The sequence below is a fragment of the Aotus nancymaae genome, unplaced genomic scaffold, assembly GCF_030222135.1.
Source record: "Aotus nancymaae isolate 86718 unplaced genomic scaffold, 86718_ANA_hifiasm-v0.15.2.pri h1tg000028l, whole genome shotgun sequence".
Lineage (NCBI taxonomy): Eukaryota > Metazoa > Chordata > Mammalia > Primates > Aotidae > Aotus > Aotus nancymaae.
Window position 1 is genome coordinate 12,894,153 of NW_026988441.1, and position 26,350 is coordinate 12,920,502.

The 26,350-nt window shown below is 52.0% G+C and overlaps 1 protein-coding gene across 3 annotated transcripts in view; it reads right to left on the minus strand.

Moving 5' to 3' along the window:
• The window catches only part of BCKDHA (branched chain keto acid dehydrogenase E1 subunit alpha), a 27,189-nt gene extending 1,028 nt beyond the window's left edge, over positions 1 to 26,161 (minus strand). Inside the window, exons 1-8 of one of the 3 annotated variants that reach the window (XM_012461469.2) lie at positions 25,950 to 26,160; positions 15,289 to 15,471; positions 15,096 to 15,182; positions 9,752 to 9,860; positions 4,812 to 4,973; positions 1,426 to 1,632; positions 1,022 to 1,163; positions 620 to 791 (exon numbers count right to left, since the gene is read on the minus strand). In XM_012461469.2, coding sequence (XP_012316892.2) covers positions 620 to 791; positions 1,022 to 1,163; positions 1,426 to 1,632; positions 4,812 to 4,973; positions 9,752 to 9,860; positions 15,096 to 15,182; positions 15,289 to 15,471; positions 25,950 to 26,057 — 1,170 coding nt within the window. In that variant the 5' untranslated portion in view covers positions 26,058 to 26,160. Of the gene's footprint in view, positions 1 to 619; positions 792 to 1,021; positions 1,164 to 1,425; positions 1,633 to 4,811; positions 4,974 to 9,751; positions 9,861 to 15,095; positions 15,183 to 15,288; positions 15,472 to 22,076; positions 22,153 to 25,949 lie in introns of those variants that run through there. The other 2 variants (XM_064381277.1, XM_012461470.3) reach the window with 2 other exon arrangements.
• Between the last annotated feature and the right edge of the window lie 189 nt (positions 26,162 to 26,350).

Genomic DNA, 26,350 nt, shown 5'->3' on the forward strand with positions numbered 1-26,350 from the left:
TGCCCAGGCTGGAGTACAGTGGTGCCATCTAGGATCACTGTAAGCTCTGCCTCCCAAGTCCCTCCCGAGCAGCTGGGACTACAGGCACCCTCCACCGCGCCCGGCTAATTTTTGTTTTTATTAGAGACATGGTTTCACCATGTTGGCCAGGCTGGTCTCAAACTCCTGACCTCAGGTGATCCACCTGCCTTGGCCTCCCAAATTGCTAAGATTACAGGCGTGAGCCACCACACCCAGCCCTAATTTTTGTATTTTTAGTAGAGATGGGGTTTCACCATGTTGGCCAGGCGGGTCTCGAACTCCCGACCTCAAGTGATCTGCCTGCCTTGGCCTCCCAAAGGGCTGGGATTACAGGTGTGAGCCACCGTGCCTAGCCTCAAATCAGTTTCTGAAATGGGCACCACCAGCATCCTCCTTCAAGGACAAAGAAGCAGAGGACAACGTGCCGAAGACACAGAGCCAGGACACAAGTGGCCCCAGCAGCCTGGCTCCACAGGCCACATCTGAGACATCACCGGGGTCATCCCTGAGCCTCCTAGTTCGGTGCCCTGCAAATCCTTCCTGAGCTCTGCAGGCCGCAGCAGCCCCCGGCACACCCTCCCGGGCGGGGCACCCTCACCTTCTTGCGGGACTGCTTCCTCCAGGCCTTCTCCTGCTCCTCATCCCACCAGCCTCGGCTCAGCAGGTAGTGCCGCAGCCGGGAGATGGGGTGGTCCTGCTTGTCCCAGTAATTGACCTCGTCCACCGAGCGGTACGCCGAACTGTCGTCACTGGTGCTGTGGTGCCCGATCCTGCACAAGAGCAAGGGGTCCCAGGTCAGTGTGGGGCTCCCTGGAGTCGGGGTCAGGAGGGAGGATAGGGGCTGGACTAGGGAAGGAGGAGTGGAAACAGAATAAAGGCAAGGAGAAGATGCAACACACGAGGTGATGAGGCCATGTTTTGGGGATGGTGATCGATATGAGGAAGATGCTATGGTGGCTGCCAGCACTTTGGGGGTGCTGACGGCGGGGGCGGTGGGCACCTGTAGGTCATGGCCTCGATGAGGAAGGGCTGGTTCTCTGCCACAGCCCGCCGTCGGGCCTCCTTTGTGGCATTGTACACAGCAAACACATCATTGCCGTCCACGCGGATTGACAGGATGCCATACCCGGGGCCTCGTGCCGCTGTGGGGACACAGAGAAGGCAGGTCAGACCAGGGTTCAGATGAGGAACATGCATGGGGCCGAGGGGACGAGCAGGGAGAGGGCAGAAAAGAGCAAGGCAGAGGGATCAGGACCTCGACTCCCGTGGCCGACCAAGTGCCAGACGCCACAGGACACAGGACCAGAACCAGAAGGAAGGGCAGGGGTAGCAGGAAGGTGGGGAAATGAAGGGAGGGAAGGAGATGATCCCGGCCGGGTGGGGATCGGCCAGCAGAGCCCATACCAATGCCATCGCCACGGTACTGCTCGGAGGTGGGTGTGGAGATGGCGTAGCCGTTGTTCCGGCAGAAGAAGATGATGGGACACTCAAGTGTGGCAGCAAAGTTGAAGCCAGCGTGGGCATCCCCCTCACTGGCCGCCCCCTCGCCGAAGTAACAGATGACGACCCTGTTGGCGTTGGCCCGCTTGGCTGCATAGGCCGCCCCTACCGCTGCAGAGGATGAGAGGGTGGTAAGCAGGGGCAGAGACTCACACTCATTCACACTCACATGACCCAGGGCTCTGCGGCTCAGCCAGCAGGCACTAGGCTTCAAGGGGAAAGAAAACACCTGAGCTCCTGATGCTCCCCCAGCATCTGCTCAGGTCTCCTCCCACTCGCTGAGAGCAGCTCCACCCTTCCAACCGCTCAGGCCGAAGACTCCAGCATCACCTCCAAGCCAAACATCCCCCCATTCCCCTTCAGAACCTGACGCCCCTCACCTCCTCTGCAGCAGCACCCTGCTCAGGCCCAAGTTACCAAGCAGCCGCCTTACTAGCCCTCCACACGCTGCCCAATCCGTTACCCACGGGGCAGACCTCTGACTCCATGAACAGGTGAGCCAGGCCGAGGAGGAGCAGACTCCTTCCCACCCTGAGTAAAAGTCAACATTCCTGCAAAAGGCAAAGGCCTTGAGGCCCCACCCAACCTGCACAATCTGCACCGCTCCCAACACCTCCTGGACTTTACCTCCAACCACCCCATACCTGCTCGCTCCACACCTGCCCCTCAAACACACCAGGCACACACCTGCCTCAAGACACCACATGGCTCCCTCCCTCACCTCCTCTGGTCCATACTTCAGTGTCACTCTAGTGATGGCCCCCAGCCACCCCCACAGTCCACCACACCCTGCTGGCTTGGCTGCTCCCTGCAGGACCCCCACCCTCACATGCTCCAGGCGCTCCCTTGCCATCTCTGTTACTGTCCGTCTCCCCGCCAGCAATGGCAGCACCAGGAGGGCTGAGGTTTGCGTTGCTTCTGTTCCCTGCACTTAAGAGTGGCATCAGCACAGGGCAAGAAATTTGTACATTTGAAGGGACTTAGCAGGGGCCCAGAGGGAAGGTTAGGACCAGGCCCCAGCCTTGTGGAAACCCTATTACCTTTAGCTCAAATGCCCCCGCCTCTGAGAAAGCTTCCCTGCCCACCTCCCACCTAAGAGGCTCGAACTGCTTCTTATTCCCCAACAGAATATTAAGCTAAGGGGTGCAGCACCCTCTGCAGTGCCAGGCACAGTGCTGAGGCCTGGGGACACACAGATCCGTGCATCTCGGCTGCCCTAGGGCAGAGAAGCCAGAGCCCAGACTGACCCTTCATCAGGTTACAGGCCCCGGAGGGCAAGAAGGGGTTCTGATTCCTTAGTCTCCACACTATGAGGGTGCAGACCTGGTACCCAGTGGGTTTGCTTTCCAAACAAACCCCTTATAAGAAGAGAGACTTCAGAGCACCTACAGTAAGCTTTCAGGAAGCTTGCTTTACTCTGAGGACTGAGGCAGACAAATGTCAGGGCCAAGAACCCAGGCTCTGGAGGCACACAGTCCATGACTTGAGTCCCTGCTCCTCTCCCTCTGTGCCATGTAACCGTTAGCAAGTGACTTCCCTCTTTCACTTCAATTTCCCTTTTTTTTTTTTTTTGAGACAGGGATTCACTCTGGCTAGAGTGTAATAGCATGATCTCAGCTCACTGCAGCCTCTGCCTCCCAAGTTCAAGTGATCCTCCTGCCTCAGTCTCCCGAGTAGCTAGGATTACAGGTGTGCGCCACCATGCCCAGCTAATTTTTGTATTTTTAGTAGGGACAGGGCTTTGCAATGTTGGCCAGGCTTCCTGCACTTTTTTCTTCTCACTCGCTTGCTCTCTCTCTCACACACAGGACATGGACCTCCTGCTCTTTAAAACACAAAAAAGAGCAAATAATAACCTCTGCTCCCAAGGCCACAATGAGGGTGCTATTAGACAATGAACGTGAAGCATCGGCACAGTGGAACTTGGTGCCACTGCGCAAGGAGTGGCACTCCTTGCAACACTCAGGAACATGTGGGCTACGTTTGTCAGCAGATAAACGCAGTGGGCATGTGTTTGAGAAATCCAGAGTGTGGTCACACAGGCCCCTGAATGTGGTGGGGATAGCACTAGAGCCCTCATCTAAAGGGTCCCAGACAAGAGGTGCATTCAAAGTCTGGAGCACAGGCTGGTGCACTGGTTCACTCCTGTAATCCCAGCACTTTGAGAGGCCAAGGCAGGCAGATCACTTGAGCTCAGGAGTTCAAGACCAGCCTGGCCAATGTTGTAAAAGCTTGTCTCTACAAAAACTACAAAAAATTAGCCAGGAGCAGTGGCATATGCCCATAATCCCAGCTACTTAGGTGGCTAAGGCAGGAGAATCACTTAAGCCCAGGAGGTGGTTACAGTGAGCAGAGATTGCACCATTGTACTCCAACATGACTGAAGAGAGTCAAACCCTGTCTCAGACAGAAAAAAAAAAAAAGTGGGCTGGGTGCGGTGACTCACGCCTGTAATCCCAGCACTTTGGGAGGCTGAAGCAGGTGGATCACCTGAGGTCGAGAGTTTCAGACCAGCCTGGCCAACATAGTGAAACCCTGTCTCAACGAAAAATACAAAAATTAGCTGGGCATGGTGGTGCATACCTGTAGTCTCAGCTAATCAGGAGAATCGCTTGAACCTGGGCGGCAGAGGTTGCAGTGAGCCAAGATCGCACCACTGCACTCCAGCCTGAGCGACGGAGCAAGAGTCTGTCTTTAAAAAAAAAAAGAAAAGAGGCTGGGCGCAGTGGCTGACGCCTGTAATCCTAGCACTTTGGGAGGCTGAGGTGGGTGGATCACCTGAGGTCAGGAGTTCAAGACCAGCCTGGCCATCATGGTGAAACCCCATCTTTATTAAAACAAACAAAACAAAACAAAACAAAAAAAAAAAAGGCTGGGCGCGGTGGCTCATGCCTGTAATTCCAACACTTTGGGAGGCCGAGGCGGGTGGATGATTTGAGGTTGTGAGTTCAAGACTAGCCTGGCCAACATGGTGAAACCCCATCTCTACTAAAAATTAGCCAGAGGTGGTAGTACGTGCCTGTAATCCCAGCTACTCAGGAGGCTGAGGTAGGAGAATCGCTTGAACCCAGGAGGCGAAGGGTTGCAGTGAGGCAAGATTATGCCACTGCACTCTAGCCTGGGCATCAGAGCGAGACTCCATCTCAAAAAAAAAAACAAAAAAAAATCTGGAACATAAACCAGGGCTCTGGTGGTGGTACCAACCCAGAAGGGAGGCAGAAGGGCTGAGGCCTGGACAGCAGTGTGACACTGGTCTGCATGTGTGCTAGGCCCAGGGCATGCTTCCTCACCCTGAGGGATCTGCGTGGCCAGTGGAGAGGAGATAGTGACAAAGTGACGCTCCTTGCAGCCGTAGTGGACGGGCATCTGGCGCCCCTTGCCCAAGTCACTGATGTTGCCATAGCACTGGGCCATGAATAGTTCCAGGGGGTAGTCCCGATACATCAGCACACCTAGGAGGGGAGGAGGCAATGGTTAGCCAAGTGGGCAGTGCAGGGGGGTCAGACCAGCCCTGTGGGTGACCCGTGGCATGCCAGTAGGCAGACAGGAAAGCTCAGGCTTGTCTTAAGAGGGAGACTGATGTTCAGACTGACTCACTCTGCCCAGCAAGGCCAGACAATCTGGTTTTTCAAAAGAAAGCAGAAATCTAGCCTTTTTCTTTCTTAGTGAGACACTGTCTGGTCTTTAAGTGTTTTCAGCTAATTCAATTACCTTTTAAATATCATCATTATGTACCCAATAAAAGTACAGGCCACTAATTCACAACTAGGAAATAAATATTCTGCCAGATGAGATGGCTCACACCAGTAATCGCAGCACTTTGGGAGGCCAAGGCAGGCAGATCACGAGGTCAGGAGATCGAGACCAGCCTGGCTAACATGGTGAAACCCCATCTCTACTAAAAATACAAAAAATTAGCTGGGTGTGGTGGCATGTGCCTGTAGTCTCAGCTACTTGGGAGGCTGAAGCAGGAGAATTGTTTGAACCTGGGAGGCAGAGGTTGCAGTAAGCTGAGATTGTGCCACTGCACTCCAGCCTGAGCGACAGAGTGAGACTCTGTCTCAAAAAATAAACTAAAATAAATATTCTGACCATAAATCATCACTATGGCTGCACGTGATGACTCATGCCTGTAATCCTAGCACTTTGGGAAGCCGATGGAGGAGGATCGCTTGTGCCCAGGAGTTGGAGAACAGCCTGGGCAACATAGTGAGACTTTTTCTCTACAAAAAAAAAAAACAACAAAACATTAGCCAGGCATGGTGATGTGTGCCTGTGGTTCCAGCTACTTGGGAGGCTGAGGCAGAGGACTGCTTCAGCCCAAAAGTTCAAGGCTGTAGGGAGCTGAGACATGCCACTGCACTCCAATCTGGGTTACAGAGCAAGACCCTGTCTCAAAAAAAAAAAATCATAATTATGAACCAAATAACAGCACAGACCACTAATTTACAACTTCTGGACCAGAGAAGAAGTACTCTAACCCATGCATGGCAGTAAAACCTTTCCTTCAGGCCAGGCGCAGTGGCTCACACCTGTAATCCCAGCACTTTGGGAGGCCGAGGTGAGTGGATCACCTGAGGTCAGGAGTTTGAGACCAGCCTGGCCAAGATGGTGAAACCTCATCTCTACCGGAAAAAACGAAAAAACAAAACAAAACAAAAAACTCTTTCTTCAAACAAAACCTCTGGTGAACACCTACCTCTCCATCAAAGGGATCTGCTCCAGGTGAAGGTGACCCTGCCTCCTGAGTTAGACAGGACGGGGTTTGTGACTACCCTGGGACAAGCTCTTTGACTGCCTGGGTAGGAGGACAATCCTCACATTCACACCTTAGGGGTAGTGCTGTGGATCAATGCTGCAAGTACTCAGGGAATGTTATTCAGAGGAGGTCTCTAGCACAGTGCTTTCCAAATCCTTTCTTTACCGCAGAACCCTGTCTTTAGACGCAAATGTTTCGGGGATCACATTACACACAGCAGTTACCTTTTTTTTTTTCCTGAGACAGTCTGGCTCTGCCACCCAGGCTGGAGTGCAGTGGCGCCATCTCAGCTCATTGTAACCTCCACCTTCCAGGTTCAAGCAATTCTCGTGCCTCAGCCTCCCGAGTGGCTGGGACCACAGGTGTGCACCACTACACCCAGCTAATTTTTGTATTTTTAGTAGAGGTGGGGTTTCACCACGTTGGCCAGGCTGGTTTTCAACTCCTGGGCTCAAGTGATCCACACACCTCAGCCATCCAAAGTGCTGGGATCACAGGCGTGAGCCACCGTGCCAGGCCAGCAGTTACCTTTTGTGCAAGGGATGTACATCTTCCCTGAAGAACAATCACTAATATGAAGATAACACTGTGTGCAAAGCACTATTCTGAGCACTCTGCAGAGAGTAACTCAATCCCCACAGTAACCCTATGAAGCAGGAGGACTCACCCTCCCCATTTGTGCTCCCGTAACTGGTTCCACACCACACAACTATTAAGTGGCAGAACAGGGAGTTGAAATGATGCAAAATTTACACAGAATTCAAGATGCAGCCTGAGAAGGAAAGTGGGGAGTGCTTTAGCTATTTCTCAGCTAAAGAGGTGCACCGTGAAACACCAACATAAACAGTTCGGTACTGTTTGGACAATAGGCCCTGAAATGATGCACTTTTTTTTTTTGTTTTTGAGAGATGGGGAATCTTGCTATGTTGCCCTGGCTAGTCTCAAACTCCTGACTTCAAGCAATTCCCTCACCTGGGCCTCCCAAAGTGCTGGAATTACAGATGTGAGCCATGCACTGGGCCTAAATCATGCACTTGTTGACATCTTATTATTAATATTTTAAACATGGAGTTTTGCTCTGTCACACGGGCTGGAATGCAGTGGTGCAATTTTGGCTCACTGCAACCTCCACCTCCCGGGTTCAAGCAATCCTCCTACTCAGCCTCCTGAGTAGCTGAGACTACAGGTGCATACCACCACACCTGGCTAATTTTTTCATCTTTTAGAGATGGGGGGTCTCGCCATGTTGCCCACACTGGTATTGAACTCCTGGGCTCAAGTAAGCCTCCTGCCTCCGCCTTCTGAAGTGTTGATATTACAGGCGTGAGCCACCACACCTGGCACCTGCCTCTTAACACTCCTTTTCTCTGGGCACCACTCCCTGCTGGTGCCACCATTGATACTCCACATATAGCCCGGGGAAGACAGCCAAGGGCGGCAAACAGTGAGAGCTGCCTCTGGGTCAGACTCGGACTGAAAGGACTCAGCTCCACTTCACCTTTCTTGACTCAGGGTCTCATCTGGCTTTTGAAGTCAACAGTAATGCCTGCCTCTCCTGTCCCACATGGATGGGGGAGGTGCCTCAATGAGGCAACAGCATCGGAGCCTGCCCTAACCTCACCCAGCGCGCCCTCACTCTGCAGTGCAGTGAGGGGAAATGACAGCGGCTCCGAAGCTAAAGAGCACTGACAGGAGGACCTCAGCTGGCCAGGCATGGTGGCTCATGCCTGTAATCCCCAGCACTTTGGGAGGCCGAGGCAAACGGATCACTTGAGGTCAGGAGTCCAAGACCAGCCTGGCCAATGTGGTGAACTCCCATCTCTGCTAAAAATACAAAAATCAGCCAGGTGTGGGGGCGTGTGCCTATAATTCCAGCTACTCAAGAGGCTAAGGCAGGAGAATCACCTGAACCTGGGAGGCAGAGGTTGCAGTGAGCCAAGATTGCGCCACTGCACTCCAGCCTGGGCGACAGAGTGAGACTCCACCTCAAAAAAAAAAAAAAAAAAAAAAAAAACCCAAAGAGAAGGAAAAAGAAAGAACAGCACTTGTGTCAAGAGCCCAGGGAAGCACTAGCTATCATGATGAAGACCACTCTTCTCACGTCACAGACAACAGACAGCATTGCCGAGGAGAGTGGCCTGCCACGTGAGGCCTAGAGTGGGTCTGACTCAATGCCTCCCCCTACACAAGGCCCATCTGTAGCACCCAGACACTTCTCCCAACCCTCCATGCTGGATAGTCACTCCTGCGGAGGCAGCCAGGGCCCAGACAGCCGTGTGGAGAGCTCAGTGGCTCCCGTGATTCCCATGAGCCTTGCTCGGTCCTGCCTAGAGCCCTCACAAAAGAGACCCCTTCAGCAAAAACAGGTGCAGTGCTCAGCACGGCTGGTGCAGGCCCGGCTTGCTGCCTGGTGCCTGGAAATCTCATTTTCCGTACAGATGACGCTGAACCTCAGACAAATATTATAGGGTATTTGCCCTCCCAGAGCATGTAGGGCCGGGGGCCTGATCCAGCTTCAAGGAATAGACAGTCCTGAGCAGACTGCAAGCCATGCTGGTCCACAGGGGCTCTGGACAGTCACGTGGTCTGGCCCAGCTGAAGAGCTGTCCCAAGGTGAGGCCCCGATCACGAATCAACCTCTGCCCCGAGCGCTCACTCTGTGCTGAGGGCATTGCCAAGACTCCTTTCAACAGCTGTCTTCAGAAGGGCTCATCCCCCTTACCAACAAGGAAACAAAAGGCCCCAGGCTGTGCAGCCTCTAAGACAAAGGGTTAAGATCTGCCTTCCCGGCCCAATCTGTGCTGGCTGACATGCAGAGGGCAGTCCCCTTGCAGGGTTTGCACCAACAAGCGTCCCCAGAACACCCTACTCGCTGCTCCCTGGGCTCATGCATTCACTACCAGGCACTCACTCATGCTCAATGATTTTCCTCATTCCTGGTCTTTGACCTTTCCTTCCTTTCACTCGTCCAGGCCAACGGGGCCCTCTGATCTCACACGCACTCTCGGGGCTGTCAAGGTTCTTCCACCTGCTCCTGCTCCCTGAAGGATACAGTGCTTGAGGAGGGGCCAGGGGATCCCTGCACTGGGCAGACAGGGTCTCCAGCACGGCCACACCCACAGCCGGCCTTGACCTCACTGTGTCCTCCCAGCGACCCTTGGATGCAGGTACCGTCATGATCCCTCTTCTGGAGATAAGAAAACTGAGGCTGAGAAAGGAAGTGACTTGCCTAAAACCTGACAACTGGTAACAAAGGGTTAAGAGCACAGACCCTGAGCCCCTGCACTTCCCAGCCTTCAGAGTGGGAAGACCGCCCCCTCCAGAGTCCTGACCCCTGGTTTGTCTTGGAAAGCTCTTCCTCCAGTGCCTTAAACCTTCCTGACACTGTGCTGCTCCCGTAAGAGCACACTCAGAAAAACTAAATTGTACACCTCGATGGGGACCATGAGGCCAAACCACAGACAGACATACCTGCCTCCCGGTACTGGCCAAACACCAGGTCCGTGTTGTCCAGGGCGGCGGCACTCCCCACGTGTGTGCCCTCCTCGCCATAGTTGGTCATGTAGAAGGAGATCCGGCCCTGGGGGTGGAGGGGGGACCGGGGACCCAAGCTTGGTTATGCTGTGCAATGACAGAGAGCCATCCAAACCCTGCCCAGCTTCTGACGCCTCCATGAATCCATAGTCTTCTTGAAGGCCAGTCCTGGGCCAGGCCATGCTGGGGTTCCTGCCTTTATGGAGACGCTGCCAGACTGCTTAGAACTGCGAAAGGGATCAAGTCCCTGTGATAGGAGCCCAAAGGAAGCACCTGTTCCACCACGGAAGGGCAAGGATCAATGAGCAAAGGTGGCGGGGTGGAGGGTTCCAGGCAGAGGGAATGATAGACCGTGAGGCCAGAAGGGCTGGGAGGGGTGGGAAAGATGAGGAGGGAGAGGACGGTGGCACCCTGATAACAAAGGAACAATACATTGATTTTACTGAGAACAGTGGTAACCCGCCGACAGGTTTTCTCAAGGGAGCGATGTGGTCAGACCTGTGTTTTAGACTCACTCTCAGGCCACAGTGAGGGAAATGGATGGAACCATCAGGGCTGATGGCAGCGGGCCAGGAGAGAGAGGGCGGAGGCCCAGCTTGGGAGCAGAGGTAAGAAGGGAGAGGAGCAGGTGGATGTGTCTGAGGAAGTTGAGTCGGCTGTGTTAGGGAGCAGCAGATCCTGTCAGCTGGCCACATGGGTGCCCAGGCCATCTCCCTTCTCCCAAATCCCCAGACCTGAGCCTAGAAGACACACACTCAGGTTCCCGGACTCCTTTGCAGCCAGAGGTGGCCGTGGGACACAGTTTCAGCCAGAGATCTCAGCAGAAGTCTGCTTTTGCTTTCTGAACAGAAGAGACCACTGCTGCTGGTGCCAGCCCTACCCACCCCCGCCCTCCTTCCTGCCTTGCAGACAGCCATGAAGCCTGGACCTGCAGCAGCCATGCTGTGAACACGAGGCCACAAGCAGAGCACGAAGGTCAACTCGCCAACAACATCGAAGCAGAGAGAGGACGTGGCTGGGTCCCAGAGTGTGCTGCTGAGCAGCTGAGCAGCTCCTAAGGAAGTATTTACAGACAGGCTGGGCGTGGTGGCTCATGCCTGTAATCCCAGTACTTTGGGAGGCCAAGGCAGACAGATCTCTTGAGGTCAGGAGTTTGAGACTAGTCTGGCCAACATGGTAAAACCCCATCTCTACTAAAAATGCAAAAATTAGCCACGTGTGATGGTGCACATCTGTAATCCCAGCTACTCTGGAGGTTAAGGCAGGAGAATTGCTTGAACCTGGGAGGTAGAGGTTGCAGTGAGCCGAGATCGTGCCACTGCACTCCAGCCTGGACAACAGAGCAAGACTCCATCTCCAAATAAATAAATAAAAATAACAGAAAACAAAAGAAATATCTACAGACAGAGGGAATGAGAGAGGAGAAAGGGATAGCAAGGGGAGGGAAGAGACAGGGATGAGATGAGGTTTCCCGTGTGGGCGAGCGGATGGATGGTGGTGCCCGTCACTGAGAAATGGACTAAGTAAGGCAAAGGAGCAGGCCTGGGAGCAAGATGTCGAGGTCAAGTTCAGACAGGCTGAGTTTGCTGTGGGGGATCCAGGGCGAGAAGCCAAGCAGGGCTCTGACAAGCAGTGTGGCTGGAGCTCTGGGCAGCCCTGGCGTACAGATGGATGTGAGATCACCCAGGGCCATGTGTGAAGTGGAACAAAGGCAGCCTGGACAGCACCCTGAGGGACACCCCGGGGCCAGTGCTCCTCGTGGCTCCGCAGTGCCCTCCTCCATGTGTTCCCAGGCCTGGCTTTCCCATTGCTGTGGGGGAAACTGATGAATATGTGCTTTCTTCTAAGTGGGGAGCCAATTAAAAGTTAATGCAAGATCTGGTGCCAAGTGAGTAGGCAGCGCTGAGTGCTGAGGGCTTGGCGGGGCTGTCCAGGTTAGCGTGGGAAGGAGCCTGCGACCAGCCCCCTGAAGATCAGGACTCGGGCCTACTGGCAGAGGCTCCTGGGTTGCCTTCCCAGTATCCTGTTCCTCTCCTCTGTTAACAGAGGTCTCATTCTCCCACAGGCAGCAACTGCCTGGACTAAAAGATTATTAATACATTTCTCAGTCTCCCCAAAAGCTAGGAGTGGCCCATGAAATGTATGCAGATGTTACTAGGTAGGACTACCCAGAAAGCTCCTTAAAGGTGGCGGTGTGGGATAGCTGGGATGTGCCATGTCTGGACTTCTACCTTCCCTCTACTTCCTGCCTGGAATGAGATGTAATGGAGGGAGCTTCAGCAACCATTTTGACTCATGAGGAGACCTCAGAGAAGGTAGAAGCCAATGCTATGAGCGGTGGATCTAAACAATGAAAGAAAACTGGGTGTCCAATGACATCATGGTGCCACCAGACCTGCCCCAGGCCACCTGTTTCCAGATTCTTTGATTCTTTTTTTTGTTTGTTTTTTTGAGGCAAAGTCTCTAACTGTCACCCAGGCTGGAATGCAGTGGCATGATCTTGGTTCACTGCAACCTCTGCCTCTCATGCTTAAGTGATTTTCCCACCTCAGCCTCCTGAGGAGCTGGAACTACAGGTGTGCGCCACCACACCCAGCTAATTTATGTATTTTTAACAGAGATGGGGTTTTGCCATGTTGGCCAGGCTGATCTCGAACTCCTGACCTCAGGTGATCCACCTACCTCAGCCTCCCAGAGTGCTGGGGTTACTATGAGCCACCAGGCCAGGCCCAGATTTCTTTTATTCAAAGGAAGAAACTGCTCACAGGTATAGGCTACTGCTTTTGTTTTTATTTGTTAAGGTTTTGGTGTGTGTTTTTTTTTTTTTTTTTGGAGTGGGCAGGAGGTCTGCAACTCACAGCTAAACACAGGCCAGATAGAAGCAGACTGCACAGTGGCGAGTGAGGTGCCCTTACTGAGGGCTTCCTCTGTGCCAGCCAATGGGCACAAACCCTACTTGCTTGGTCTCAGAGAATTCCTACCTCTACCTACCAGGGTGGTTCTATCATTAGCCTCATTCTTTAAAACAATGGAGAATGTGAGGGAAAGACAAGAAAAATCACCTGTCCAAAGTCACAGCTGTGACTGGACCCAAGTCCACCGGACTCCAAAGCCCCTGCGTGTGCAGCCCATGGAGGGGCAGGAGGGAGCCTCCGTGCGCAGGGGTGGTGTGGCCTGGCACTGAGGCTGTGGAGAAAGGAACAAAGAGCACCATGGGAGAACAGGCGGGCAGGGTGGCCAGGAAGGGCTGGACTTGCTCCTATGGGTGCTGGATACCCAGGGAATTTTCTGGGCAGGGTGAAGATACTACCTTAACTCAGCAAACCCATGTATAGGGTTCCTGTGAGTGAGAACGTCTAGGAGTGAGCTGCCTGCCTGAATCTATGCAGTGTCCCAGCAGGGTCACCTGGGTGCTTGACACAAATGCAAATTCCCAAGCCCGGGAGAGGTCCTGATCCTGCAAGAATGGTGGACATCCAAGGGCCTGCCTTGCCAAACACGCTTCCTACTCTTCTCAGAGGAACCTCCCAGCCCCGCCCTACATCTCTGTGGCCTGAAAGAGATAGTTTCTACTCACTTCCTCAGTTCCTGGGGGCGGGCACATAGCCTGGGCTTGGCCAGTCAGTCACAGTCATTGGTTCATGACAGGGTCTATGAGCAAAGCTTGGTCAATGAGTGCCAGCTGTGGGCCTCATGCTAAACTGTCAAGGACGATTCTCTTTCCACTACTAAGTGGAAAGGGCAATAACTGCAAGATGGATAGGGTCATCACAAATAATAAGATGCTAATATTAAGTGGTAGCTAAATGCCGGTTTGGCTGCCCCTAAGGCCATTACATACGCCACCATCAACCCTCACGACAACCTCATGGGGTAGGTGCAGATAAGAAAAATGAAGCTCTGGCTGGGTGCAGTGGCACTTTGGGAGGCCAAGGTGGGAGGATCGCTTGAGCCCGAGTTCAAAATCAGCCTGGCAACAAGGCAAGACCCCATCTCTACAAAAAGTAAAAACATTAGCCAGGGATGGTGGCCCATGCCTATAGTTTCAGCTGTTACGGAGGCGAAAGCATGAGGATGGCTTGAGCCCAAGAGGTCAACGCTACAGTGAGCTACAGTTGTGCCACTATACAACAGCCTGGGTGACACAGTGAGACCCTGTATAAAAAAATAAAATAATTAAGAAGAGAAAAGAAAAAAGAGGCCAGGCATGGTGGCTTATGCCTGTAATCCCAGTACTTTGGAAGGCTGAGGCAGGCAGATCACCTCAGGTCAGGAGTTTGAGACCAGCCTGGCCACCATGGTGAAACCCCATCTCTACTAAAAATACAAAAATTACCCAGGCATGGTGGCAGGTGCCTGTAGTCCCAGCTACTCAAGAGGCTGAGGCAGGAGAATTGCCTCAACCCAGGAGGCGGAGGTTGCAGTGAGCCAAGATCACGCCACTGCACTCCAGCCTCGGTGACACAGCTAGACTCTGTCTCAAATAAATAAATAAAATAAAATATAAAATAAATAAAATTTTTTAAATGAAATAAAGTAAAATAGAAAACGGAAGCACTGAGATTTTAAACAACTTTCCCAGGACCACAGAGCTAGAAAGGGGCAGGACTAGGACTTGTCTTACAGACTTGCTTCAGAGCCTTTACCTGCGTCCTTTCTCTCTGCCTCCTCTCCATGAGCCAGGAGCTGCCAGAGCCCACCACTGCTTGCAGAGGAAAAAAGCCAAGGCAAAAGAGAATAGAAAAGACAGAGGGAGAGAAGGTATAATGACATCTTTTGAGCCCCCTGGATCCAGCTGTGCCCAAAAACAGGACCCTCTGGGTATGTGGTCATTTGAGTCGGTAACTTCCGTTTGTTGACCCTGGCTTGACTGGGTCTTTGTCCCCTGACACTAGGATGTATCAGGGGATCACAGCACATTTCACATGGGCCTAGGGTGGTCCCTGGAGCACTCTAGGAAGCACTGGCGACCCACCCTGTTTCTCAGGACTGTGCGTTTCCAAGAGGAAGGGCTGTCAGGCCTTGGCCATGCCCTCTCCCAACACAGGCAAGCCCCAAGCAAGGCACACAGTAGGTTTTTTAGTGATCGGGTCCATCCTCTGCCCTAGGGCAGCACTGCCTCTCACACTTTTCCCCCAGAGCCCCAAGAAAACCCTCAGAACTCCATGGACCCCCACAAAAAAAAAACTCTCTCCTTCTTGGGAGCCATCCTTTGGCCCACACAGAGGTAGAGGACCTCAGGTAATTCCAGCCCCCTGCCCCTGAGCCTGTCTCCACGCACCTGCCGCTGAGACTCATAGAGGATGCGGTCCATGGTGTTAAGCAGTGTCATGCTCTTATAGAACTTCAGCACCTTCTCCTTCGGCAGCTGCGGGTGGAGGCACAGACAGACGTGGGGTAGTTGGGACCAGAGAGGAGACAGGCAAGGGGCCTGGGCATAGGGGGCACGGGAAGGGAGGGAGGCCGCCTCTCACGTGGGGGTCCTCGCTGGGGTTGATGATCTGGCCTTGCCGGTCCATGACGCGGTAGATGGGGATTCCAGAGATGACATTGGGCTGGATGAATTCGAGCTTGTCTATAAACTCTGCCGAGGCCCCTGGGAACTGGGGCTTGTCATCCAGAGATGAGAACTGCTGCTCCTGTTGCCTGTGGGGGTGCTGGGGGAGAGAGCAGAGGAGACACCTGCATCAGGAGCAGCACCCAGGTTTCTGCTGGCTTGACCACAGCAGCAGGCAGGCGGTGTGGTGGTTGAGTACATGACCCCTGTGAACTCGAGGGCCTGACTCGCAGGTTCTGAGCCCCAACTCCACCACTCTCCCACAGCAACGCCTTGGGCAACTGACTACAACATCTGTGTCTCAGTTTCCCCATCTGAAAAACTGGGATGAAAACAGCAACAGCTATCCCATAGGACTGCTGTAACATGAAATGACTCAGTAAAGTGGCTGGCAAGTCAAAAACTGGTAGCTATTACTATCTCATTCTCGTAGGCCCGAACGCTTCATCCTGGCACTCAAGGCCTCCCCAGTCTGGCCACAGATGCCCCCTCCTCTCTCTCCCTCTGTGACCACAGACACATATGCCCACTGCAGGATGGCCTCTAGGCATCCAGACAGGCTATCTTCTGATCCCTCTACCATGCACCAGTGAAGCCACTCAGAACAGAGCTTAAGTCTTTGAGCTCTTAAGAGTCAGACTGCCTCAGTTCAAATCCCTTACTGGCTTTGGTAGGCCAAGGCAGGTGAATCACTTGAGGTCAAGAGTTCAAGACCAACGTGACAAAACCCTGTACCCACTAAAAATACAATTAGCTGGGTGTGGTGGCACATGCCTGTAGTCCCAGCTACTCAGGAGGCTGAGGCAGGAGATGGGAAGCGGAGGTTGCAGTGAGCCAAGATTGCACCACAGTACTCCAGCCTGGGCGACAGAGTGAGACTCCATCTCAAAAAAAAAAAAAAATCCCTTACTGGATGATATGGCAAAGTAACTTCCCCTCTCCATGTGCCCTCTTCCTTGTTTATAAAAATGGAGAACCCCTCATGGAAATGTGAGGCCTAAACAAGATCATGCGGATAAAATATTCAGCAGAGCATCTGTAAGCCGTATGACAAATGCTCAAAACAATCGTAGCTATCACCATTTCCCCTCTCTCATCTCTGCCTGCTTTACTAGACAGTCTCTTTCCCTGTCGCTTGGCAAACTGCTGCACGCTTCACTGTCCACTCTACTCCAGTCCCAGCTCCCTCTGCGGGCTGAGACTGACTCATTCAACAAATATTTCAGCACCTGCCATGTTCCCAGCCCAGTGCTGGGCTCTGGGGACCTAAGACAGGCAAGACATCTGCCCTCTGCTGCCTAGCAGGGAGAGCGGATGCTGAACACGTAACGATGACGGTGGTTCATATCATCCTATCGCAGAAGGAAAGGAGGGTAAGAATTCCCTGCGGAAGTGTTGTTACAGCTGAGATCTGAGGGATAACCAGGAGGCAGGGAAAGCACATTCCAGGCAAGGGAAATGGAACATGCGAAAGACAAAATATAGCCAGGTGCGGTGGCTCACACCTGTAACCCCAACACTTCAAGAGGCCAAGGTAGGCGGATCACTTGAGGCCAAAAGCAGCCTGGCCAACATGGTGAAACGCCATGTCTACCAAAAATACAAAAATTAGCTGGGTGTGGTTGTGCATACCTGTAAACCCAGCCACTAAAGAAGCTGAGGCAGGAGAATCACTTGACCTCAGGAGGCAGGGGTTGCAGTAAGCCCAGATCATGCCACCACACTCCACCCTGGGCAAAAGATTGAGACCCTGCCACACACACCACACAAAGACAAAAGGAGAGGAATAGCGGATCCTTCAAAGAAGACAGAAGGAGCTCAGGGCCAGGCAAGGTGGCTCGCATCTATAATCCCAACACTTTGGCCTCAAGGATTACTTAAGCCCAGGAGTTCAAGACCAGCCTTAGACCATTATCTCCATAAAAAATTTTAAAAATTAGCCAGGCATGGTGGCATATACCTGTAGTCCCAGCTACTTGGGAGGCTGAAGTGGGAGGATTGCTTGAGCCCAGGAGGTAAAGGCTTCCGTGAGCCATGATCACATCACTGCACTCCAGCACTCCAGCCTGGGCAACAGAGCAAGACGGTGTCTCAAAATAAATAAATAAATAAATAAAATAAAATAAAATAAAGGAAGCTCAGAGGGGCTGGAGGAGTCCTGCAAGGACGTCACACCTCCTCAGATTAGAAGAGGAATGACTGAGAAAAGCCCAGGAGACCTGTGAGAAGCCTAAAGCTGAAAAGGTGTGAGCCCACTGGAACTCTGAGCTCTGGAACTAGGCAGCCCAGAACCGGCCAAGTTGTTGCAACAGCTCCCCTTTATGAAGCATGTGCTGTAAGCCAGTTGAGTCTGGCATGCACAAGCCTACTGACTCGGGGAATTGATGATGGGTATTCTCTGCCATTGCCCTTGAGTAGATGAGGAAACCGAGGCTCGGGGAGGTAAAATAACCTGCACCAGACCACAAATTAAAAAAAAAAGTTGGGTCAGGCGCAGTGGCTTATGCCTGTAATCCTTGAACTTTGGAAGGTCAAGGCAGGAGGACTGCATGAGCTCAGGGGTTGGAGACCAGCCTGGGCAACAGTGCGAAACCCTGTCTCCACAAAAAATTACAAACATTAGCTGGGTGTGGTGATGCACACCTGTGGTCCCAGCTACTTGGGAGGCTGGGGCAGGAGGACTGCTTGAACCTGGAAGGATGAAGCTATCGGGAGCTGAGATCATGCCACTGTACTCCAGCCTGGGGGACAAAGTGAGACCCTGTCTCAAAAAAAAAAAAAAAAAAATTACATCAGGACTGGGCTTCCAAACTGGGCAGGGCTGAGACTCAGGCTCCTAGACTTCCATGCTCCTCACTCCACTGCCCCTGCAGCCTAATTTTCAACCATATGCAGCTTTTCTTCCCACTACTCCGCGAATTCTTCCGCGGTCAGTAACTGTGGCTTCACTTCCCACAGGAGTTAAAGGGCAGGGTTTGCCACAAGCTGGAGCTCACACATGGGTGCTCAAATGCGTCCATCTTCATTTAACTGCAGTGAATAAGCCACCCACAGTTCCAGCAGGGTAACATGTTAAGTTGTGTGTGTTTATTTGCATTTGTGGTGGTGAGGAAATTACATTCCCAACGGCAGGGCAGATTCAGGCCTGACAATGCTCGGTAGGCTTCCCCTTCCCTCGTGAGGAGGAAGCAGCCGGCCTCTTGCAGCACAGCTCTTCCCGCTCTGAGCGGCCAGCACAGCCAGACATCGACCAAGAAACTTCCTCTGTTTCATTGTCTACCTCCCACACACACCACAATCCAGCCAGGAAGGCAGAGCCAGCATCCAGGTTGCCTTCACAGCAGGCACTCAAATGAGCTAACACATGAATGGGCAGTTAAGTTCCCTGGCTCTGGAGTTCAACTTCCCTGGGTTCCAATTTCTCAGCTTGTGTGGCTCTCTGCAAAAACACTTCATCTCGGCCGGCCACAGTGGCTAATGCCTGTAATCCCAGCACTCTGGGAGGCTGAGGCGGGCAGATCACCTGAGGTCAGGAGTTTGAGACCAGCCTGACCAACATGGTGAAACCCTGTCTCCACTAAAATACAAAAATTAGCCAGTCGTGGTGGCATGTGCCTGTAATCTCAGCTACTTGAGAGGCTGAGGCAGGTGAATCGCTTGAACCCAGGAGGTGGAAGTCGCAGTGAGCCGAGATCATGCCACTACACTGCAGCCTCAGCAATAGAGTGAGACTCTGTCTCAAAACAAAAAAATGAATGCTTCATCTCTCTGAGTTTATCTGTAAGAAGGCTGCAGAATGCCATGTGAAAAGTTGCTAAGTTCACTCACACAAGGGGTTCAGCACCGACTTGGGATATATTATGTACTCAAAACTTGGTAAGAGACAGAAAAACAAAACCTAGGAAGGTGAGACGTGGGAGAAAGGGAAGTGTCTACACCTTATAAGGATGGGGAAAAGAGCGGGGAAGGACTAACTGCATGTTAAAGTGGATTCTAAAACCAAACTGTGGCAACGTGCAGTGGTTCATGCCTATAATCCCAGTACTTTGGGAGGCTAAGGCAGGAGAATCATTTGAGACCGGGAGTTCAAGACCAGCCTAGGCAACATGGTGAAAACCCCGTCTCTGAAAATTTTAAAACTTAGCCAGGAAGGATGGGCGTGGTAGCTCATGCCTGTAATCCCTGAGCAACGGTATGAAACTCCATCTCCACACACACACACACAAAAACAAGGCGGGCAGATCACCTGAGGTCAGGTGATCAACATGGTGATCAACATGATGAAACCTCATCTCTACTAAAAATACAACAGCCTGGTCAACATGATGAAACCCCATCTCTACTAAAAATACAAAAAATAGCCAGGCGTGGTGGTGTGCGCCTATAATCCCAGCTACTTGGGAGGCTGAGACAGGGAATTGCTTGAACCCAAGAGGCAGAGGTTGCAGTGAGCTGAGATTGTGCCACTGCACTCCAGCCTGGTGACAGGAGGGAGACTCCATCTCAAAAAAAAAAAATTAGCTGGGAATGGTGGCATGTATTTGTAGTCCCAGATACTGGAGCTGGGGGAGCTGAAGGTGAGAGGATGGCTTGAGCCCAAGAGGCCAAGGCTGCAGTGAGCCATGACTGTACCACTGGACTCCAGCCTGGGCAACAAAGTGATACCCTGTCTCAAAGAACAATAAAACCAAACTGTGGCCTCAGCAGATACTCCAGGGAGGGAGACTGAGGCACAGGGAAGATGGCATGCTGATGGAAGAGGACCAAAGGCTGGTCTTCAGATGGGCACTAAGAAGGGAGGCCAGAGTCTGACAACAAACCAGGGTGTCGGGGCAAGACTGTCAGCCTCTGGAGGCTGCAAAGCTACCTTCAGGGCACCCCGGTGTGCTCCATATATTGGAGCTGGGCCTCAGCTGTACCCTCCTCCCTTCTTTTCTGCGCTGGTGGAGATGATGGTGGTCCCCAGCCCCAGGGTTGCTGCGCCAATTCAGTGAGCTACGCAAAGGGCTCTATACGGCGCCTGGTCCTGAGGAAATGCTCCATAACGGGAGTAGGTGGTCAAACTCCTGCAAAAGAAGGATGCGACTCCACCCATCTGTTCTAGCTTTTGGTCGGGCGTTGGAGAGTCTGTCCCAGTGGCCAGTGATTTACAGTGGCAGAGGCTACACAGATTTACACAAAGCTTCACGCCATGTCCTCTCCAACCACACAGGAAAGCACCACCTGCCCGCTCTGGATGGTCTGCTCTGCCCCGGAAGTACTGGGGTGGCCCTGGTGGAGTCATCTGAAGTCAGAGTCACCATGGCTAAGGGCATGGACGCTGACTGAGCAGACCGCTGCCTCCTGATTGTGTGACTGAAACTCCCTGAGCCAAGTACAGTGGCAGACGCCTGTAATTCTAACTACTCTGGAGGCTGAGGAGAGAGGATCACTTGAATCCAGGAGTTTGAGGCCAGCCTGGGAAACATAGTGAGACCTTGTCTCTACAAAAAATTTAAATAAATAAACAAATATAATTTAAGGCTAGGTACGGTGGTTCATGCTTATAATACCAGCATTTTGGGAGGCCAACGAGGGTAGATAGCTTGAGCCCAGGAGTTCAAGATGAGCTTGGGTAACATGGCAAGATCCTTATCTCTACAAAAAATTAGCTGGGCATGGTGGTGCACACCTGTAGTCCCAACTACTCAAGGGACTGAGGTGGGAGGATCACTGGAGCCTAAGAGGTCAAGGCTGCAGCGAGCCAAGATGATGCCACTGCACTCCAGCCTGGCTGACAAAGTGAGACCTATCTCAAGGAATAAAAAGAAAAATTTTTAAAAATAAAAACTCCCGGCCAGGCGCAGTGGCTCACGCCTGAAACCCCAGCCCTTTGGGAGGCCGAGGCCAGTAAATTGCCTGAGGTCAGAAGTTCAAGACCAGCCTGGCTGACATGGTGAAACCCCATCTCTATTAAAAATACAAAAAAATTAGCTGGGCGTGGGGTGCACGCCTGTAGTCCCAGCTACTCGGGAGGCTGAGGCAGGAGAATTGCTTCAACCCTGGAGGTGGAGGTTGCAGTGACACGAGATTGTGCCACTGTGTTCCAGCCTGGCCGACAGAGGGAGACTCCATCTCAAAAAATAAAATAAAAATAAAAAATAAAATAAAAACTCCGGGCCGGGCATAGTGGTTCATGCCTATAATCCAAGCACTTTGGGACACCAAGGCAGGCAGATCATGAGGTCAGGAGTTTGGGACCAGGCTGACCAACATGGTGAAAACCCATCTCTACTAAAACTACCAAAATAAGCCGTGTGTGGCAGCCTATAATCCCAGCTACTCAGCAAGCTGAGGCAGGTGAATCACTTGAAACTGGGGGACCAAGGCTGCGGTGAGCCTAGATGGCGCCACTGCACTCCAGCCTGGGCACTTAGAAGACCATAATGATCATCTCCATTCATCCCACAATACACACTGATACAGTGTGTCTGTGTCCCCAACTCAAATCTCATCTTGAATTATAGCTCCCATAATTCCCATGTATCATGGGAGGGACCCAATGAGAGGTAACTGAATCATGGCAGGGAGAGACGGTCTTTCACGTGCTGTTCTCATGATGGTGAATCAGTCTCACGAGATCTGATGGTTTTATAAAGGGGAGTTCCCCTGCAAGCACTCTGCCTGCCTGCTGCCATGTGAGATGTGACTTTGCTTCTCACTCACCTTCCACCACGATTGTGAGGCCTCCCCAGGATGTGGAACTGTTGAGTCCATTAAACCTCTTTTTCTTTATAAATTACCCAGTCTCAGGTGTGTTTTTATTAGCAGCCTGAGAACAGACAAATATACACACTCTGAGTACCTACCACTTGGAGATACTGCACAGGGTATTGGAACCCCCAGATAGGCTGCCCCTGAAGAGCTGGGTCACAAAAATAAAGTCACTGATAATTAGCACAGACCAAGCTCCAGGTGCTTCCTGACTTCCAACAGGTTAGGGACTCTACTCACTCCACTAACTAGGGTCAGAGAGGTGAAATGACTTAGCCAAGCCCAGACCTGGGGTGGTGGTGAGAAACTGACTCACGATTCCTTGACAATCTGAGTTTCCTTCCTCCTCCTTTCCCTGAGCACTAAAACATCTGCTATGGTAGCAGAGACAGGAAGGGAGGTGAAAATCAGGCAAATGCATCTGCAGGGCAGCAGGGTATTCAATGAAGGGAGTGAGTAGAGGAAGGGCAAGAAGTCAGGAACAAGTGAAGCAGCCCACCCCTCTTGCTAACCTGATCTTCCCCAGTAAACCCAGTAATCTCTCCACAATCCTATCTGTCCACAACTATACAGCCTCTCAACCATTCCCTGACTATATATCTTCATCTCCATCTGGATAAAACTGCACCATCTAATATGGCAGCCACCAACCACTTGTGGCTATTTATTTTTAGAGAGTCTCGCTCTGTCGCCCAGGCTGGAGTATAGTGGCGCGATCTCGGTTCACTGCAATCTCCGCCTCCCAGGTTCAAGCGATTCTTCTGCTTTGGCCTCCCGAGTAGCTGGGATTACGGTCATAAGCCACCCCGTCCAGCACACCTGTGGCTATTTAAACTTAAACTCATGAAAACTGAATAATACGGCCAAGCAAGGTGGCTCACGCTTATCATCCCAGCACTTTGAAAGGCTGAGACAGGAAGATCACTTGAGCCCAGGAGTTCGAGACCAGCCTGGACAACATGGCAAAACCCCATCTCTACAAAGATTTAAAAATTAGCCAGGTGCAGCCGGGCACAGTGTCTCACGCCTGTAATCCCAACACTTTGGGAGGGTGAGGCAGGCGGATCATCTGAGGTCAGGAGCTCAAGATCAGCCTGAGTCAACATGGTAAAACCCCATTTCTACTAAAAACACAAAAATTAGCTGGGCGTAGTGGCACATGCCTGTAGTCCCAGCTACTTGGGAGGCCGAGGCAAGAGAATCACTTGAACCTCGGAGGTGGAGGCTGCAGTGAGCCAAGATTGTGCCACTGTACTCCAGCCTGGGCAACAAAGCGAGACTCCATCTCAAAAAAAATAAAATAAAATAAAAAAATTAAAAATTAGCCAGGTGTGGTAGCACACACCTATGGTCCCAGCTACCCAGGAGGCTGAGGTGGGAGGACTGCTTGAGCCCAGGAGGTTGAGGCTGCAGTGAGCCATTATCACACCACTACACTCACTCCAGTCTGGGTGACAGAGTGAAACCTTGTCTCAAAGAAAGAAAAGGCAGGCTGGGCACAGTGGCTCAGGCCTGTAATCCTAGCACTTTGGGAGGCCGAGGCGGGTGGATCACAAGGTCGGGAGTTCAAGATCAGCCTGGCAGATATGGTGAAACCCCACCTCTCCTAAAAATGCAAAAATTAGCTGGGCATGGTGGCACATGCCTGTAGTCCCAGCTACTCAGGAGGCTGAGGCAGAAGAATCGCTTGAACCCAGGAGGTGGAGGTTGCAGTGAGCCGAGATCACACCACTGCACTCCAGCCTGGGCAACAGAGCGAGACTCTGTCTCAAAAAAAAAAAAAAAGAGAGAGAAAGAAAGAAAAGGCTGGACATAGTGGCTCACGCCTGTGGAGGCCAAGGCAGGTGGATCACTTAAGGCCAGCAGTTCAAGACCAGCCTGGACAACATGGCAAAACCCTGTCTACCAAAAATACAAAAATTAGCCAAGCGTGATAGTACACGCCTGGAATCCCAGCTACTAGGGAGGCTGAGGCAGGATAACTGCTTGAACCTGGGGGGCAGAGGTTGCAGTAAGCCAAGACTGCGCCACTGCACTCCAGCCTGGACGAGAGAACAAAACTCTGTCTCAAAAAAGAAAAAAGAGAGGTACAGAAAGAGATAGAGAAAAGAGAAGAGAAAAGAGAAAAGGGAAGAGAGGGAAGGGGAGGGAAGACAGGTGAGAGAAAGAACAGGTGGGCAAAATAAAGGGGAAAAAAACAATAACTCTAAGATAATATAAATTTAAAGATACATGAATAATTAAAAAGTAGGGACTTCTTCCCTCCCCACTCTCCACCAAAAATGAAGGAGGGAAAGCAAGAGGAAAGGTAATCAGGAGATTGAGCCAGGAGAGAAAGATGTAATCAACCATAAATGACCTTTCCCTAGCCTGCCCACCTCCCGCCCCACTTGTCGGGCCAATGGGCTCCTGGGACTGAGATCAGCTGTGGAGGATATGATTGTTCTCAAAGGAGAATAGCCCAAAGGCAGGAGACTGCCCTGCCCACACCTGCTCCTGCAGCCCTTCTGCATTTACCTATTTTAAGTGACTCCCTTCCTAGGTACCTACTACGCCCTACTCCTGGCCCATCCTCTTCACCCTTCTCCCATTTGTCCCCCTACCCAGAGCTTCTTCCTACAGATTCCATCTTCCCCTCCTTATGGACTGAGGATCCGAGGATCAGACTCAACTTCACAAGATCTTTTGAGATTTTTTTTCCCCAGGACCTCACCCATCCTGGCCCTACCAAGGTCACCCCCTTTCTTATCCCCATCTCCAAGGTCAGTTTCTGCCCCTTCCCTCCACCTTCACTATCAACAATGACCAACATTCCTATTGCCCCTATGATGTGCCAGGTCCAGTCCTTAGCATTTTACACATTAATTTTTCATAGTCCTATGAGGTGGCCACTGTTAATATTTTACAGGGAGGAAAATTAGGTCCATAGACCCAGAGAGGTGCAGTCTGTTGCCCAAGGCTACTCAAGTGGAAAGTGGCAGAGCAAGGACATGAACTCACCCACTTAACCACTACTCTCCTATCTGTCAACTGTAGTTCAAAGCTCTTCTGCAACCTACTGCCTCCCCCACCCCAAAGAGGGGCTTCTAACTACGTTTTTTGCAGGCTAATCTTGCCCTTAGCAGCATCCACCTGAAGGGACTGTGACTCTTTGGGCAAGAAACAAAGCCTTCTCAAGCGTTTCTAAGAAATGTGGGCAAAGTGTCCTGTCCATACCTCTCTCCCTTCTTTTTCCCCCCTCATTAATTCAACAAATACTAATCATCTCCTCTGTACGGTGTCCAGAACACACGAATTCCCTGTCTTGATGTTCGATCAGAAGACACAGAAATCAAACAAGTTCTTTACACATTTCATTTTAAAATCAGAATTGTGGCAAAGGAGCAAAGGACTACAGGGCCCTATGCAGCCTGTGACAGGGACCTGCTCTCTTCTTTCTCCTTTTTGAAGAGGAATCTTTGCCCAGAAGAAAGTCTCTCCCTTACAAAGTCAGTTGCATTCTCCAAACCGTGAGAGAAAAGGTCTCGCGGTCTTCCCCTGTCCCTCCAAGGAGCCCTGAATAGGGGAGACAGCTGATAAGGAACTCCCATCACTCTCTTCAAGTCGTCTTTCTCCCTCAGGGCCCACAAAGAAGTTGCAATCAGGTTCTTTTCCTCTCCTAAGGAAGTGGAAGAGCTTTCCTTCAGTGTCTTCTCCAAGAGGTCTCCCACTTTTTCCCTTCTGGGACAGCCCTTCCTTCATATCCTTCAGGGACCCCACACTCTGAAGATAGCCTTTACATCCCTATTCCCCTTTGGGAAAACCTCCTGGAGACCAGATACTCACTGATATAGTCAGTCCCTGCGCCCCAGGCCGTCGCAGCAGCAGGAGGGCAGCCTGGCCCAGGATTCGGCTCTGCCTCCAAACCCTCACCGCACCTATTGCTACCGCCATCTTGGCTAACAACCACTGGGCGGTCCGGCCCTCTTGTAGGCTAGACTCGGGGCTCCCCCTTTATATGCCTGACGCAAACTCCAGGACCATCTGACACGGAAACCACCTTTTTCCCGTCCTGTGGTAGACAGAATGCACAGAGATTTGGAAACGAAAATCTATCGGTCCAAAGTTTTCTCCAATTGCCTCACTGTAGTTGCCCCTGTAACAGGCAAAGAAAAGGGCAACCTGACCAAGGCCCCAGGGATTTAGGGGCCGGGTGTTCAGAGTAAAACTGGACCATGCCAAGGCCC